This window comes from Belonocnema kinseyi, chromosome 2 (assembly GCF_010883055.1).
Source record: "Belonocnema kinseyi isolate 2016_QV_RU_SX_M_011 chromosome 2, B_treatae_v1, whole genome shotgun sequence".
Lineage (NCBI taxonomy): Eukaryota > Metazoa > Arthropoda > Insecta > Hymenoptera > Cynipidae > Belonocnema > Belonocnema kinseyi.
The window spans coordinates 80,793,231-80,809,883 of record NC_046658.1 but is presented as its reverse complement, the minus strand read 5'-3'; the positions used below and the strand labels follow the sequence as shown (position 1 = coordinate 80,809,883).

The following is a 16,653-nucleotide window of genomic DNA, read 5'->3' as shown; positions in this document are numbered from 1 at the left end:
GAGGTCCTTTCTTGGGGGAACGAACGACGCGCATGCCATTTTTTGAAGGGATAACTTGAGAATGGGGTCGCCTGTTCAGTATATAAAGGAATTCCATCGATGATATATGACACAACACACCGCGATCTGCACATATTGAAAATCAGTTTTCTTCCTGCCGATCGCTCTTAGATATTATATTTCGATTTTTTCCAAGACTTTCCAAAACAGTGTTTTCAAACAAAATTTTCTTATTAAACAGTAAAAGTTTTTAAAACTAGAAATGTCAATAAACAATACGACGGATCTTCAAATTAGATTGGACCATCAATTCAGCCAAATTACTTTCATAGGGTCTGGTATAGCGCTTGCTACTATCGGAATCACTGGATTTACTCTTAATCTGCTTGTCATTATTTTCATTCTTCAAGATATGAAAAACCTCTGGACACCTGTTAACATAGTTTTAGTTAACTTATCGGTGGGTCAACATAGATCTTTCATAAAACTTCATGTTATTGATGTGTGACTGTATACATTTAAAACTTTATTTGACTGTAGATAAGTTCTTATTTGTTTTGAATGTTTGTTTGAGACAATTGTTTACTGTTTGTTGGCCTTGAATCTACTATTTGCTTTTTATTATTGTATACAAAACATTTATTTTAAAAATTAAATTTTGCAATGCTGAATTACGCATGGAGATTTCTACTTTCAATATTATGCCAGTTATATATTTTTGAAAATGTAAACGAAATTTCTTTTTTTTCTTTGAACTATACAGAAACAATCCATCTTCACAAATTCTCTCTTTTGTTTGACTTCTTCGAAAATGGTTACATCCACTGTTTTGCAGAACTGCTCCATTGTTTTAATTGCAACTTTATATTTCTTTTACATAAGTATTGATTGTTGAGTTGAGCCGATGCGAAAGGAATTTTTATTAATCTACTTTATAAAAGTTTAACTGAAACAGGTTTCAAATAATTGTAATTCTTTAATATTATTATTTTCGACTCTCTGAAGATAAATTGCATCGAATTTAAATGTTTTTTTTTTAAATTGTGTCTTTGAAGAAAATACCTTGGAAATTCTGAAAATTCTCTCCTGATTAGGTTCTAAAGCTTGACAAACTTTAAAAACTGCGTACATTTGACTAATTTTCCAATATTTTGTTATATAGCTTACTTTTTAAATTCAAAATTTTACCTTAAAATGATATAGTATACCCTGTTTGAGTCACAAAAAATGGGTGCTTTCAGCTTTTAAAAAAAGTTCATTGCCGGGGGGGGGGGGGTGTATTTTCATAGATATTTTATTTTTAAAGGAAGGTCCGGTTTTTTACTTTAAAAGCTTTTATGTAAAAAAGTGAGATTTTTTGTTTATTTATAAAAATAAGCGATGAGTCGTTTTTGAGAATATACCATCTGCATTTTAACTTTTCTAATATCCAAAAGAACATTTTGTATATATAGTTTTGATCGATTTTTTGCGCCTCTTCCAGTGATCATAAACAGTTTTTGAAAAAATAAATATTTGATCTTCACAAACGAAGATTAAAAATTAATGTGACTTTGTCCTAAAAGGACGCTGTTGTTAAATTTTTCATTTCAGCTACACGAAAAGCTTGGGTTTTTCTTTTGAGAATCTTGAAATTGAAAAGTAAAAGTTGATGTTTTACCGGTCAAAATAATAGTTTAGAAAATCGGCGCGCGTACGCAAGCGGTTTACTTTTAAATTTCAAGTTACTTACCTGAAAATCCCCAAGCTTCCATTGTAGTACTAAAAAACTGCAACAAAAATGTTCTATAAAGAAAGTAAAATTCATTAATTGTTGACAGATGACATGGATTTTCCGTTTTATTAAGTTTATAAAATCTTCATTTCCAGAAATTGAGAAACCAATGATGGCAAACTTTATTTTCCGTGTATGAGAAATCAACAATGAGGATGTACTTCATAAAGTACTGAAGCATACACTATGAAGTCAAATGTTATAGTGTCAGTATATCTATAATAGGAAATTAAGGACTTTATATAAATCACCACGTCATGATAGTTTCTCTTTCAAGGGGCATATATGAATCTGCGTTTCAATAAACACTCTTTATCGTAAAGCACATTTGTGAACGAGGGTCGATTTTCTCTGAAATCGCACAAAGACTGACACAAATTGGATGGCTCCTCGTCTATGATTAACTTTTAATGTCTTTTGTTTTTTCGGTAAGAGAGCGTTCATTAATTACGTAAGGGAACAAACAAATAAATATCATAATGTGATACCTCTCAGATGATCGTAATTTATATAAAATACTTTTTGTTGAGGGCCTATACGCCGGTTTTTTGATGTTCAAAATTAAATTTTATTCATTGAAATTTGAAATGCCCGGATTATTCTAGGGTTTTCTTGTTAGACCTATTTATCGATGGTTGCTTAGGTTCTGTTAATAATAGTTATATGAGAGTTAACATTTTTACGCTTAAATAGGTTAAAAACTAACGGAATTCTTTATCTTGAAAAAATAGTGCAAATTAAAAATTTTTTCGTTAAATTTAGATGAAATATAATAAATAAACTTTTCTCAATGTTCTGGGGAACATTTGAAAAGGCGAATTTCTATAAAATCGCCCTAACTTATCACTATTATTATAAAAATTTTCGCTTTAAGTGCGTAACATGTTTTCAAGTTGAAACAAAAATATTGAAAAAATTTGAATATTTTTTTCTGCTGAAAGAAATATTTTTGTAAACTATATAAAACACGTAACCATGTGCTTTCTACCATATTAATAAAAAATATATTTATTTCATTTTTAATATTCTCCTGAAGATCAGATTTCCTTCAATTTTTCCAACTTTTGTGTATCAACTTTCCAAAACGGTTATAAGTGTCGATAGAGGTGTGATAATGAGCTTTTTTTTATTACAAAATTAATATTATATATTTCATCATTAGTAAAAAAAGCTGACTGTCATTAGTTATTGCTTTAATCAGTTATTTTGAAAGAAACTGAGATACTTTTAGAAAACTCTATGTTTCGCAATTTTGTCATCTGGTGTTTTATTTTGAATTTTTCGTACATAAAATACCTTTTGTTAAGTTCTTTTTCAGAAACGAAGGAAGGTATTCTCTTTCCCTTGAATATCTATTGCTTTTTTCGATAATTTTGCATTTTTATTATTTTTAATGTGAAATTATGACAAAGTAATCAAAACTTAGACTCAGTGCAAATGTGTTACCTGTTTTTTGTTTTGTCAATAGTTGTTATGACAAAAGTTCGAGAGGTTAATAAGCATCATTTTTGCAATAAAAATGTAAGTACATACCACAATAATTTTTTTATATTTTCAATTATATTTTTTTAGATAATAGAAAAATAGAAACGAAACATATGTTATAAAAACCCATAGATGTTTCATTAACCATCACAAAAGTCATATGTATTACTTGTTTAAATAGATTTTGAAAATAATTGTTTTAAACTTTTAAAGTAATTTTGCAACTGCAGATAGTGATTATATACTGTGATATTGAATTAATTCTTTGGGTTGACTCAAAAGTCAAGTCACTGATAAAATTATTATAAGGTTATAAATTTATTGTGCCGATAATTTTTTCGCTAATAATTCAAATTTAATATGCTTATAATCAAACTATACCGAATTCTGTGTATGTGTAAACTATAAATCCTTTTAGGTTATAGACAAAATTTTATTTTTAATAGATAGATTTAATATTTGGACAATTTGAAAGGGTATACAATAACAAATAAAAACTCTTCATTCGTTCGAATCTAATTCATTCCATTCACTGTAGAATTCGATTCGCAGAGATGCTTTTACTTTTTTATTTCAGTTTTTGAAATCGGTTCAGTTTATTAATGAAAGTTTAGAAACATCTTAGTGTAAAATTAAATGTTTTTAAATTAATAACATGTGAAATTCTTCGACATTCATTTTCAATCTTAGAAATTGTACAATCAAATTAAATTAATAATTAAAAACTAATATTTAATAGTTAAAAAATTTTTTTACTATCAACCTCAGATGTCATCGAGGGTATTTATCATTTTAAATACACGTTTGAAACAAACAATTTAAAACTTTGAATAACTGAATACTTTCTAATTTAAAGCCTTTGATATCAAACTATATGTAAATTTGCAAAAGATAAAATTGTACAATTTAAAAAACTTGCAAGCTATAAAAATGGAGAATTTGTTATCAACTGAAGCTTAATTAATTTTGCAACTTATAAGTGGACTATATTCAAAATTCTAGAGCGTTTAAAATTGAACAAGTTTGAATTTGACGCGATGAAAAGTTTCAAAATCGAATTTCATCTATGATAAAAAAATTTGTCTTAAAAGTGAAACCCTGCAAGAACTAAGCATTCAAAATTGAATAATTTTAAATTCATTATATGTTAAAGTAAACATTTTAAACACAATGCCTCGGATTATTTTCTTATCTGGTTAAACTGTACAATTTAAAAGCGGCCCCCGAAAATTTGAAATTAAAATGGGTTTTTAAATAGGAAAAGGTCAATTAAAGTTTAGTTACCTCTGGAAGAATGTTCAAAGAATAATTTCCTTTTGATTTTGACCCCTTTACGTCCTTGTACTGTGTCTGGTAAATGCCTAAAAAATCTAAAATAACTGTTTTGTGTTAAATTCATTCGAAAGACGGTATTTTTTAAAATTTTCCAACATTAATTATTTTGTTTCAATGAGTGACATGTTTTCAACTATTTTTTAACTAATTCTGAATTGTTCAAGCAATTATTTACTATTTGAAACATTTTTTACATATGTAAATCGTGAAACGTTTTTATTTTCTTGAAATTAGTGACACAATTCACGAATTTTGAGTAATGTATTCTTATTTATAATTTATTTTTCAGTGGTGACTGTATATGACTCTTGAATACAGAGTTTTATAAGAAAACACTTCCGGACAGTACCTAACAGGAATGATTTACGAGGCCCTGTCTGTTTACGTTTGGATTACCCCGATTTATGCTAAAGGCGGCTGCCAGCTATGCCCAAAACCATTCTTATACAGGGAGGCGGGAGTTCAGTGTATTTAATTAAAATCACTATAAATTTATAGGAATGTGTCTCAAACTTTATAAGTCTATTTGTTCTGAAACTCTATATCCAAGAGCCATTGATTACATTTTGTGTAACAATTTTTTTCTGTTCAAGTTTCATACTTGGCCGTAATGACAGTAAATCTGAAATTATTAACAAACTAACCAATAAAATGAAAAAAATTTTCACGTAAGTCTTTTTAATCAAAAAATGGAAAGATTAAAATTAGATTCAAAGATAATTTGAACAAAGCTTAAAACAAGAATTGTCTTTAATATTTAAGTATCATGAATCAAAGAATAACTTTTGTAAATGTATCAAACTTACTCCTATCGACCCTACATAATAAGAATTCTTGAAAATAAAATTTGATAATAAGATTAACATTATTTGATAGATTTCAGACGCACTAATGGCTGCAATCGGAGTCCCTTTTGCAGCAATATCTGCTCTGAGCGGTGGTTGGCCCTGGAGCTATGAGTTGTGCACTTGGTAAAGAAAAGGATACAATAATATTATCAATAAAATTTTAAACAAAGTGTAAATGACTAATGCTTCTTTTTTCACGAAAGGTATGGGTGGTTAATGTCTTCTCTAGGAATTGCAAGCATTGGGAATTTAACGGCTATGGCTGTGGATAGATGTATTTTAATTACACGACCATTGAAACCATTTACTACAAGGTAAGATCCTACTATATGAGCTAAATCGTTTTTAATTAAAGAAACAACAATGGATGAAGGTTCAAATTCAGTTATTTTGCTTCCTCATATAGAGGAAGATTTGCAATTGTAGGGGAAGGTGGGGCGAGATGGTGCACAAAATCTTGGACGCTAATTAGGCTGTGACTTGTAAGAGCTTGTAGAAACAATTATTAGTTAAAATCTTCTGCAATTTATCATTTAAAAGTTGCACATATGTTTTTGTAAATGGAGTGAACTAATTTTTGATAAATTAAGTATCAAGCACTGTATGTTAGGTGGGGCGCTAAGGAACACGCAGCAGGTAAAACAGAACGCGTAGTGGGGCGGTATGACACAACTGGAATATCAATTTTAATTTGTAAATAATTTTGAAAATTAATAAAAACTAAGCAACAAATGAAAATTGATGCCATTGAACTCCAACTCGAAGAGATATAATGTTCAAATACGAACTTTAGCCAGAACATAACCTAAAGAATTATAGCAGAGGAAGGACGAAAGACATGAAAGGAATTTAAAATAATAAAAATTAATCTAAAAATCAAATTTAAAGAAAAATATCCATATTACTTGAAAGCTACGTAGATAAAAGGATAAAAAAACTAAATTTGAATACAATATTTATTTGTTTGGTAGTTCTTATTATTTTTTAAATATAGCACAAAACAGGAACTTAAGTTTTTCGTACATAAGAAATTAACGAAAAGAAAATTAAACTTCCTTCAATAAAGCGTCTCTATTTTATTATTTTGCGCATATTTAGCAAGTTTGGGACAAAGTGTTGATGGCGCAGCTTCGTATTTACTTTCAGCTTGGCGGTAATTTAACTCACCATTTCTTATGCTTTCGATTGTCCTTTTCAAACTTTCCTCAGGCCAGTTTTGTCTACCAGTCTTCCTTTTATAATTTCGCATTTTAATAACTTAAATCACGTACTTTATCACTTTTTGTTTCTTATAAATATCTCGCCACTAACCCGAACGGCGACTGGCTACACTGACAGTGACTGCGACAGGTTAAATTCGCGGGTGTTCCGGTGTTCCATTCCGCCCCATTCAGCTTGTTGCATCTTGCCCCCAACGACAATTTTATTTCAAATCCGTAATTTTCTTTTTTAAATAATTTATAATTAAATTTAATGTCAAGAACAGAAATTTTAAACTTCATTTTTTGAAATTCTTGTAAGGGGAAAGGGACACGGAGAAAAAGGTATCGCACAATGATATCGCAAAACCTCTATATTGCAAGAAAGCGCAATATGATAACGTACAATCAGGTCCCGGAGCTTTGTACGATATTATAATGCACTAATATCACAGAAAAAAATGAAGTTAAATTTGGTTGCTGTCGTCTGCTACAGCGTCCTTAGAGGCAATGGGAAAAAGGTAGAATATGAGTGAGTTCGAGCCATAAATGGAGACACCAGATTTAAAACAATCACAAAAAAAGTCAAAATTTACTGCAGGTGAAACCTGCAACGGTTAATGAATAAACATATTTCGGCGAAAGTTTCACTGAGGTTAGGATATCATTTTGTAAAAGCGCAGAATGTAACTGACAGATGGGAATCCCCATTTATCTCAAATTTAATGAAGTTAAACGACGTTGGATATCGCTGGCGTCGTAATTGTCGCTACACCTCGAATAAAAATGGAACGATTATAAGATGAAAGATTATCCAGGCAATGTTAAAAATCGGAAATTATCTTCGATTCATACAAAGTTTATCTGGCAAGGTTAATTTTTGTTCCGGTGAATCTTTCACCTGAAATCGATGTAAACTTTATCTTTAATTTTTTCTGTGATCGCTTGCTGACTACTCGAACCCTCGCGAGATCACAAAACAAGAAATACAATGTGAAAGCGTAATAAACTTGAATTCTTACGTTATAGATTGTACAATTATGCGGTATATAATGTAAAAACTTGCAATGTACGATAACACGATTTTGCGCTATTATAATGCGACAATTGCGATATACAGTGCAGGAATTACGGTATATATTGTAATTCATGCGATATAGTTTTCTCAGTGGAATAAGATCATTATTAGTAGTTTATTTTCTCTCGAAAATAACACCATTCCTGAGTTCTGAAGTACTAAAAATTTGCACTTAATTTTTAATACAATTTACAGAAAATATAAATTCCTTTTACACTTCCCTCAACTCATTTGACTTATTTCAATTTTATAAATTAATATCAAACTTGTAGTGTGAATATTTTTCCAGATATAGTAGCGTTTTATTTTACCCGCTTGTTCCGTAGCGCCCCACCTCCCCTATCAATTAAAAAAATGTAATTCATTTAATTAAACGTTCCTCAATTCAAAAATGTATAATACAATGTTCGAAGGAATGGTCCGTGACCGTGTGACAGCGCGCGTGTGGGATTTAAAAAAAAAACTAAGGATTTGAAAAAATATTAAATTCAAACCAAGTGGAAACATCTAAAATTGAATTCACACCTTACTTACTTAATTCATAATTGCAATAAATGACATCTGAGTTTTTATTGATTAATTTTGTATTTTCCCTGACCATTCAAATTTAAAGACTAAAATTATGTTTTCTGTTACATTTTTATGTAGAATCATTAGAAATTTAAGCAAAATTGTTTTATTTAAATCAAACTAATGTGTATTAGCAATATGACTGATGTTCATTTGAATTAAAACAATTCAAATGAATTGGAAAAATTGAAAAAATTCTAAATTTCAATCAGATTTGAGTGTCTATAAAGGAATTCTCGGGAAAAAGAAGTAATTGAAATTCAGAAAAATTTAAGGTGAATTAAAAATAATTCAAGTAAATTTAAAACAATTTAACAATAATGTAAAATCGTTCAACATGTTTCGAAACTTTAGGAAATTCTTTACAACCACATGAACAAATTTTCCAATACCATCCTTTGTAATCCCCTAAAAATGGTTAAATCTCTTAAAAGTTCTTTGGAATCTTTTTAAATATCCCAACAAATATTGCAAATCCTTTAGAACCCTTCCAAATTATTGAAACTCATGACAAATTCCTTGGAATCTAGTAAAATTTCATAAAATATTTCAAATCTCTGAAAATTTGTTAAAACTCTTAAAAATTTCTCGGAAGATTTCAAAATACATTTAAATCGTTTGGAATCACTACAAATAATTGCAATCTATTAAAAATTCCCGAAGATATTTAAAATATTATGAAATACCGCGAAAGTACATGGAATCTGATGATATTTCCTGAAATCCTGGGAAATTTATTAAAATACCGAGAGAGCTTTTGAAATCCCGTGAAACAATTGCAATTCTCGAAAATATGATTTCTATATCTTTCGAAATTCTTTGACAACCTTTGCAACAAAATTAAAATCACTTAAAATCATTAAAATCGTTGAAAATTCCTCGAACAAATTTAATCGGTCGAAAATTCCTTGGAATCTTTTAAAATACCTTCAAATAGTGAAAATCCTTTAAAATATTATGACATCTTCTAAAATTTTCTAAGGCTCTAAGAAATTTCTTGGGAGTTTGAGTCTGTATCATGCCAACCCCCTAGTAAGTCACTTGGCGGCATCTCTTATTCAGAAAAATTTGAAATCCATACGAAATTGGCGAAAATTCGGAAAGTCATTTTTGTGACCAGTCACATTTGCGTCAATTCACATTACGGCATGTCTTATTCGCAAAAATTTGAAGCCCACATAAAAATAGCAGAGTGGTGTCTTCCCACCCGAGAGGGTCAAGACATAGGCGGGAGAGGCGACGCTGCAAATTCTGCAAATCTTTTAAAATCCCTTAAAACTTTTTAAAGCTCTTGAAATTTCGTTGGAATTTTTAAAAATACTCTCAAATCTTTTAGGAAATCTTTTAAATACCTTCAAATGATTGAAATCTATTAAAATTGTTTAGAAATATTGTAAAATACAATGAAAGATATCCAAAGAATTCTTGTAAATTCAGCAATTTTTTTTAAAACCCCTGCCTTTCACTGATCAGCGAATTCCATTGAGTTACATGTTTTCTTTGGCCTGCTGTCATCTTATATTATAATATTTATAAGCCTTCAAATTTTAATGAATTACGTTTTTCTTCATCTGTATTCTTCAATTCCTTTCAGAAACCCAATTCAATTCACCCTACTTTTAGTCTATTTGTCAAAAGTTGTACTGAAGAGGAAAAACTTATGAAGTTCTTTTTTTTTAGATAAAAGATAAAATTATGTATCTTTTTCGCAGCTGTGACGCCTTTATGCCAAATATAACAATGGGTGAATCCATCTCCTGAATATCAAAGTTGTATGGGGGTCTGGCGATTTTTATGAAACTTCGTGAAACTTTATTATTAGGTCAGTGAAGTTTATGATTCAAATGGGTTTTAAGATGTTCAAATGATTTTTGCAGTTGCAGCGTATATTATATAAACAATTTTAATGCAATTAAAAACACACAATTTTAAGAAGGGGGTAAAAATAAAAATAGGTATATTTTGATTTGATATTTTTCTTAAAAAAGTATTTCTAATTTTTTTATTTTTACTTTAAAAAGGAACAATCGATGATGTTTACTATTTGATATTAAAATTTGTTTATAACAAATAATATTACTTATCACTCCTTTTTCGCTTGAATATACCCCTACGTATTAAATCTAAAATATACGGAGAGTAAATTGTAATTGTAACTTATTGAGGAGTAGCGCTCTAATGAACAAAGATACATATAGTGATATTATTAAAACTAAGATCGTGGCACGGTAACCAGATATGTGTATTCAACAGTAAACTATAAGACTACCAATCAATATCATACATTGTCCGTGAGAATAAAAAAATGTATAAGTTAAAATAAATATACAAAAACTGCATCAATACTAAGAGGTCACCATAATTCTTAATACTATTACCAATGCGTAATTTTGAGTAAATTATTTGAATTATTGAATAAATACTTGAAAAATTCCATTGTAAAAGGAGATAAGAGGACGCTTTCCTGATTGCTAATGGTATTCTATTCCCTAGCCTAGATGATCCCCTCTTACCATAAACGATCTTTGGATCTAATGTATCAGTAACAATGACTAATTTATCAGTATAAACTACTGATTAATAGCTAGAATTGAGCCACTTACTGAACTTAGTAAACATTTTAACTGATTCAAATTTAGAGAGTGTTTTGGCATTTTTAAAGCAAAGTTTCTCTCACGTAATTTGCAATGATTAGTAAGTTTTTTATCAACAAAAGTACAATATTCACGTACCTACTGAGGAGCTTCATTTCAAGATATGATAAAGAGCAAATTGCCCTTAAAAATGTCTTCTTTCAGCCCCGGACAACCCGTGCTCTTTTCTGATTTAAGTAATGTCTTCACTTTTTGGTAAATTGTTCTAGCCCGATTCTTGAAAAATAACAGTAACATTACCAATCTACAAAGGAGCGAGGGCAGCGAGTGCATCTGCAGAGGGAGTGGTCAAGGCCCCAATAATAATAGTTATATCTATAGTTTTATCTGGATTTAAAGCAATGCCATTATCCTCGTCCCAAAGCACAAGCCGATCTATGTCCTCTTGGATCTGATTGAGAAGTCTATACAATTCTGCAGCAGGTCCGGAAATGTACAATTTTTGAAGGCATGAGCGTATTTAAGATACTCACAAAATTTTAGATCACTTCCAAGATTAGAGGTATACAAGTTCAAAAGCGTAGGTGCGAGTGTAGACCTCTGCGAAAATACACACATAAGGTCCACCCGTTCAGACTTGGACATTTTGAATTATTTTAGTTTTTGTAAAAGCAAACTGTAGTGCACTGTATCAAAACCTTTAGAAAATTTTTAAAATACCGCAACCGTAATCTCCTTTTTATTGATTGCCAACTTAACATCAATACCTAGTGACTTTGAGGGGGCCTGTGAGTTTATTATTTGTATCTAGAAAAATGGTTAAGTTGGCTGTGTAAGAAAGTTGTTTAAAAACAGACAGAAGAAAAAGGGAAGAATCGACTTTAATTTGTTCGGTATTTTATTTACATTAACATAAAATGTTACACAACAGCAATTTAAAAATGGCTTTCATATACCATCTAGGACTTTAACTTAATGTGATTCGCTTTAGAGGAGCAATAAAAATTAAGGAAGACATCTTCAGGTACGCAAAATGAATGAAAGTTTTATTCTCCGAAAGAAAATCGCGAAATGAAGCTGTTTTTTAAGTGTTATTCTGAATACAGATTTTTATTTAGATTTTATAGATCATTATCAAAATAAAGAAGGTGATTGATGCCTTCATAATAGTTTAGGTGTTCAAAATACATCTTCGTCGAGGAAGTTGTGTCTATAAATAAATTTTAAGAGACCCTCATGGGGTTTTAAAGGTTTTTTTAAAGGTTTTAAAAGAATTAAACCCTGTAGTCCAGTTGTTTAAAAAATATCTTCCCCGGGATGGTTGTGTTCGTAACTAAATTGTAAAAGGCGCTGATCGGGTTTCAAAGGTCTCGCTGAGACCTTGGAAGAACAGTCAAGATGAATAAAATTTCAGTTCTGAACACACCTACCGCCGTGAAAAGAAACCTCCATCATGAAAAAACCGTGAAAAAAACCTTTTTTTTGAAAAAGCCATGAAAAAAGACCGTATTCGTTAAAACTTTTGATTAAACTGTTTTATTGAAAAAAAAAAATTGAAAAAAGAGATATACGAGCTTGAAAATCTGTACTCGGGGTTTTTCGAAACGCTGCTTACGAATTTCAAGTTACTAAATTAAAATTAAAATTATTCGAACAAACTGAGTTTACATTGATACTTAAATCTTCGAAATCGTAGATGAGATTTTAAATACTTTGATTTCAATAATGTAAGCATTTATGGAATTTATGGATTACGCTCAGTAAGAGTAAATTAAAAAAATTTCATTAACATTTCCTCCTCAATTTATGTGTCAGTGTTGGCCATATGAGATCTATTTTGAAGAATTACGAGGACCTAATCGTAGATCAGCGATCGTAATCAGCGACCCCAAAAACCCCTGAGTATAGATTTTGAAGCTCAGATACATATTTAAAAAATTTTGAAACCGCCATATTGAATCTGCTATCTTGAATTTGAATATTTACAAATTCTGTCTTCAGATTCGTAATCAGCGACCTCAAAAACCACCAAGTTGATATTTTCAAGCTTATATAACTCTTTTTTTTCAACATTTTGAAATCGCCATCTTGAATTGAAAATTTCTAACTTCTGACTTCAGATTCGTAATCAGCGACCCCAAAAACCTTCAAGTAGAGATTTTCAAACTCATTTATCTCTTTTTTCTAAATTTTGAAATAGCCATCTTGCATCCGCCATCTTGAATCGAAATTTTCAAAATTCTGACATCATATTCATAATCAGCGACCCCAAAAACCTCCGAGTAAGAATTTTCAAGTAAATTCACTTAACAGAAAAATACGTACAACAAAGGCTTAATCTAGAAAATACAAGCGTTTAATGTTAAATTATATAACATATATTTTATTAATAATAAAATAATAAACCATTATAATTATAAAAATAGGAAAAAGTAACTATTTACTTGAAGAAACGATGTTAAAAGATTTGCTTCCCGAGCGTTTTATAATGAGTATTTTTTGACGATGCCTTTTTAATAAGTTACTTATCACGATATTTTCATGAATATGGTTTTTCTTCACGGCGCTTTCACAACAAATATATTTTTTCATGGCGTTTTCACGAGTTAACTTTTTCCTCACGGCGTTTCTTAAAAAGGGCTTCTTTTTGCAGTGTTTACTAAAAAATGTTTTTTATTACGGCCATTCAATGATGCGGGTTTTTTTCACAGTATTTATACAAGACGCGTTTTTTTCACAGCGTTTACCAATATGTATTTTAAGCAGGGGTAAACCACCCCACAATTGACAATTGAATATACTTTTCTATTTCAAAATTTAAAAACGTGGATGAAAATTTGTCTTTTTTAATACAAAATTCAACTATTTCGTTGAAAACCCACGTACTTTGTTTAAAAGTTTTTTTTTTATAATTTTTTTTTCTTTGCAAGTTAATACTCTCATTAAAATTTTTTCTTTTCGGTTTAAAATTCAAGAATTCCTGTTAAATGATTACTATTTTAGTTGAAAATTCATCTTCTAGTTTAGAAATAAAATAACTTGGTTCAAACTTAAAATCTTTTATGTTTAAAATTAATTTTGTTGCTTGAATATTCATCATTTTAATTAAAAATTCATTTCTTTGGTTAAATATGAGCTATTTGATTTTCTTTTAATTGAGAATCTACTAATTATTCCAGTTAAATATTTTATCATTTTTAATGGAAATTCATCTGATTGGTTGAACATTCATTTATTGAATACAAATTTAATTATTTAATTATAGTTAAAACGATCTTCTTCAGTTGACAATCCGTCCTTTTTTAAATTTAACAATTCCAGTTAAAGATTTACAATTTAGGTTAGAAATTTATCATTTTTATTGAAAATTTAACTTATTTCAGTTGACTCCTCCATAGTTTTAGTTGAAAATTGATCTAATAGTTGAAAATTAATTTTTTAAAATTTAAATTGAATTATTTTCGTTTTGGTTGACAATTTATATTTTTTGTTAAAAATTCAACTTTTTCATATGAAGATTGATAATTTTAGTTGAATATTCAGCAGTTTGGTTGAAAATTGAACAGTTTTCTTGAGACTCCGTATTTTTCGTTGTAAATTAATGTTTTCAACTAAAAGTTCAACTAATCTATTTTTTGTAAAAATGTTTATTTTTAAGGGCATATGACACAGACAAATACTCGTACATATATTACCGACCTCACTTTATCAATACATTGAATATTTTTTTGAACCTAAGAACTTTTTTTGTAAATATAATATCGAGCTGAAGCATTTGGAAAATGTACTAGAGTAGGATAAAGTACGTTTAGGTACTTCATTTGGGTAGGAAGTTTACTGAAAATTATTTGATCTTTCTTCTAAACCTGGCCATTTTTTGAATGTTCGAACTTTTTTTATACTTAAAATCGGTCTCAAGCTTTGAGAAATGATAGACCTGAAAGAAAACTATGTTAAAGTATAAAGTTTAATAATAAAAGATATAAAAAAATATTTCAAATAAATCTTATCCGGCACACAACAAAGGACTCGGCTATCAATTCCATCGGCATCAGCCGGTAACGGTGTACATGAAAATACAAACCCTGGTGGCCTCTAGACGAGCCTCTAATAGATGGTTCGTCCAACGTTGTATTGTGAGTCCTTTGTTGTGTACCGGATAAGATTGAGTTAAAATGAAGTACCTAAACAAACTTTATTGTACTCTAATACATTTTCCAAAGTTTCAGCTCGATATTTTATTGACAAAAAAATTTCCAGAGTTCAAAAAAAGTATTTAGTGAACTGATAAAGTGAGGACGGTAATATAGGTATTTGGCCCTTAAGGGCATGTGATACTTAGAGAATTATCGATTGTATCAGTTTTCGTTTCTCCCGGCTTTTTCCCTAGAATAATAAATATTCTATCTTAAAAATTTGGGATATGATAGCGAACATGCAAATGGACGTCCACGCACATTTTTTTGTGGGTTAATTAAAAAAAAATTTATTTTGCTAAATTTGATGTGAGTGTGTGTATGTGTTTGAGTGGTTATTTCGAGGTAATGTGTGTTGCAATTCTCTCCCATAATTATTCTTGAGTGCTACCGACAGAATCGGTACGACAGACACCTACATTATCTGAATGACAGAGAGCTGACAAATAATACTAACCTCAAAATAGTGCTACATGCATGACATTTTTAATTTAGCACAGTACATTTTTTTGTTATTATCCCTAAAAAAGAGCCCGGGGAGGTTTGTTATGATATTTAATAGCACCTCCGAATTCAGTTTTAACAAATTTTCATTTTTGCGGAAAAAAGCCCGGGGAACTGTATCCGATTGACTACACGACGAAGTATCACATGCCCTTAAGTGGAAAATTTTAGTATTTGTTTCAAAGTTCATTAATTTTGTAATTTTTTGCTCAGGCGTGTTAAAGTATGTTTAGAATGAACGTCATGAATTAAAACAAACGTTTCAGTTTAGCGGCATATATGAATATGTTACTTTTAGTTTTACGGGAAAATAAAAACCCAACTTTTTACATCTAGAAACCATGTGAGAAAGGTTTAAATAAGGAAGAACCTTGTTAATAAGTTTTTTCCTCGTTTGAATAAAAGGAAGGTTGAAATGGGAAACATGGCAAGAACAGATATTCAATAAAATAACGCAATTGTGTAAAACTGTCAACTCAAAATGAGAAGCAATGAGAAGGCATTTTTGTGAAATTGGTATATATGCTACATTAGCTCAACCAACATAATCTATTTACAAGTCGTGTTGCTTCAAAATGAAAAAATAGTATTACTAATACAATTGATCTTCTTTATACATAATTAGCGTTGAAAATAATTTCTTCAATGTAGGCGCTTGCAGAAGATCATACAAAATTTTATAAAACAAGAGTGGATCGCTCATTGATTATAGTAAACGTTAGTGAAATACTAAGCTGTCTACACTTCCCTTCTATGTCACAGATCGTCACACAAAGCTTGATCACTCAAAATTTTTATTTTCGTTCTATTTTGATTTTGAAATAACAAAAAAATACTTCAAATGAGTTTTTAAAATTCTATTTAAAAAAATGAATAATCGAAACTTCACAACTGATTTGCAACTACTCATACATTATAACTGAAGAACTATAAAAATACGAGCGATAACAATTATCTTTTTGTTTTTACATCTAGAAAACACATAAAAAATTTTTAATGAAGAGAAGCTTGTTACTAAGAGTTTCTTCCTCATTTTAACTGAAAGAAGGGTACAGAAATGGGAAATATGA

General features: G+C 29.7%; 1 protein-coding gene across 1 annotated transcript; it reads left to right on the top strand.

Moving 5' to 3' along the window:
• The first annotated feature begins 262 nt into the window (after window positions 1–262).
• LOC117182736 (opsin-3-like) lies at window positions 263–10,050 on the top strand. Its single transcript, XM_033375842.1, has 4 exons — window positions 263–460; window positions 5,471–5,565; window positions 5,646–5,756; window positions 10,002–10,050. Exons 1-4 carry the CDS (start codon window positions 263–265, stop codon window positions 10,048–10,050), a joined length of 453 nt encoding a protein of 150 aa, XP_033231733.1.
• Window positions 10,051–16,653: the final 6,603 nt, after the last annotated feature.

Excerpts from the sequence above, each read along its gene's own strand:
- LOC117182736 (XM_033375842.1), top strand. The coding sequence starts at position 263 with ATGTCAATAAACAATACGACGGATCTTCAAATTAGATTGGACCATCAA. Across the intron at positions 461-5,470 it reads TAGTTTTAGTTAACTTATCG|ATTTCAGACGCACTAATGGC; the intron begins GTGGGTCAACAT and ends ATTATTTGATAG. Across the intron at positions 5,566-5,645 it reads AGCTATGAGTTGTGCACTTG|GTATGGGTGGTTAATGTCTT; the intron begins GTAAAGAAAAGG and ends TTTTCACGAAAG.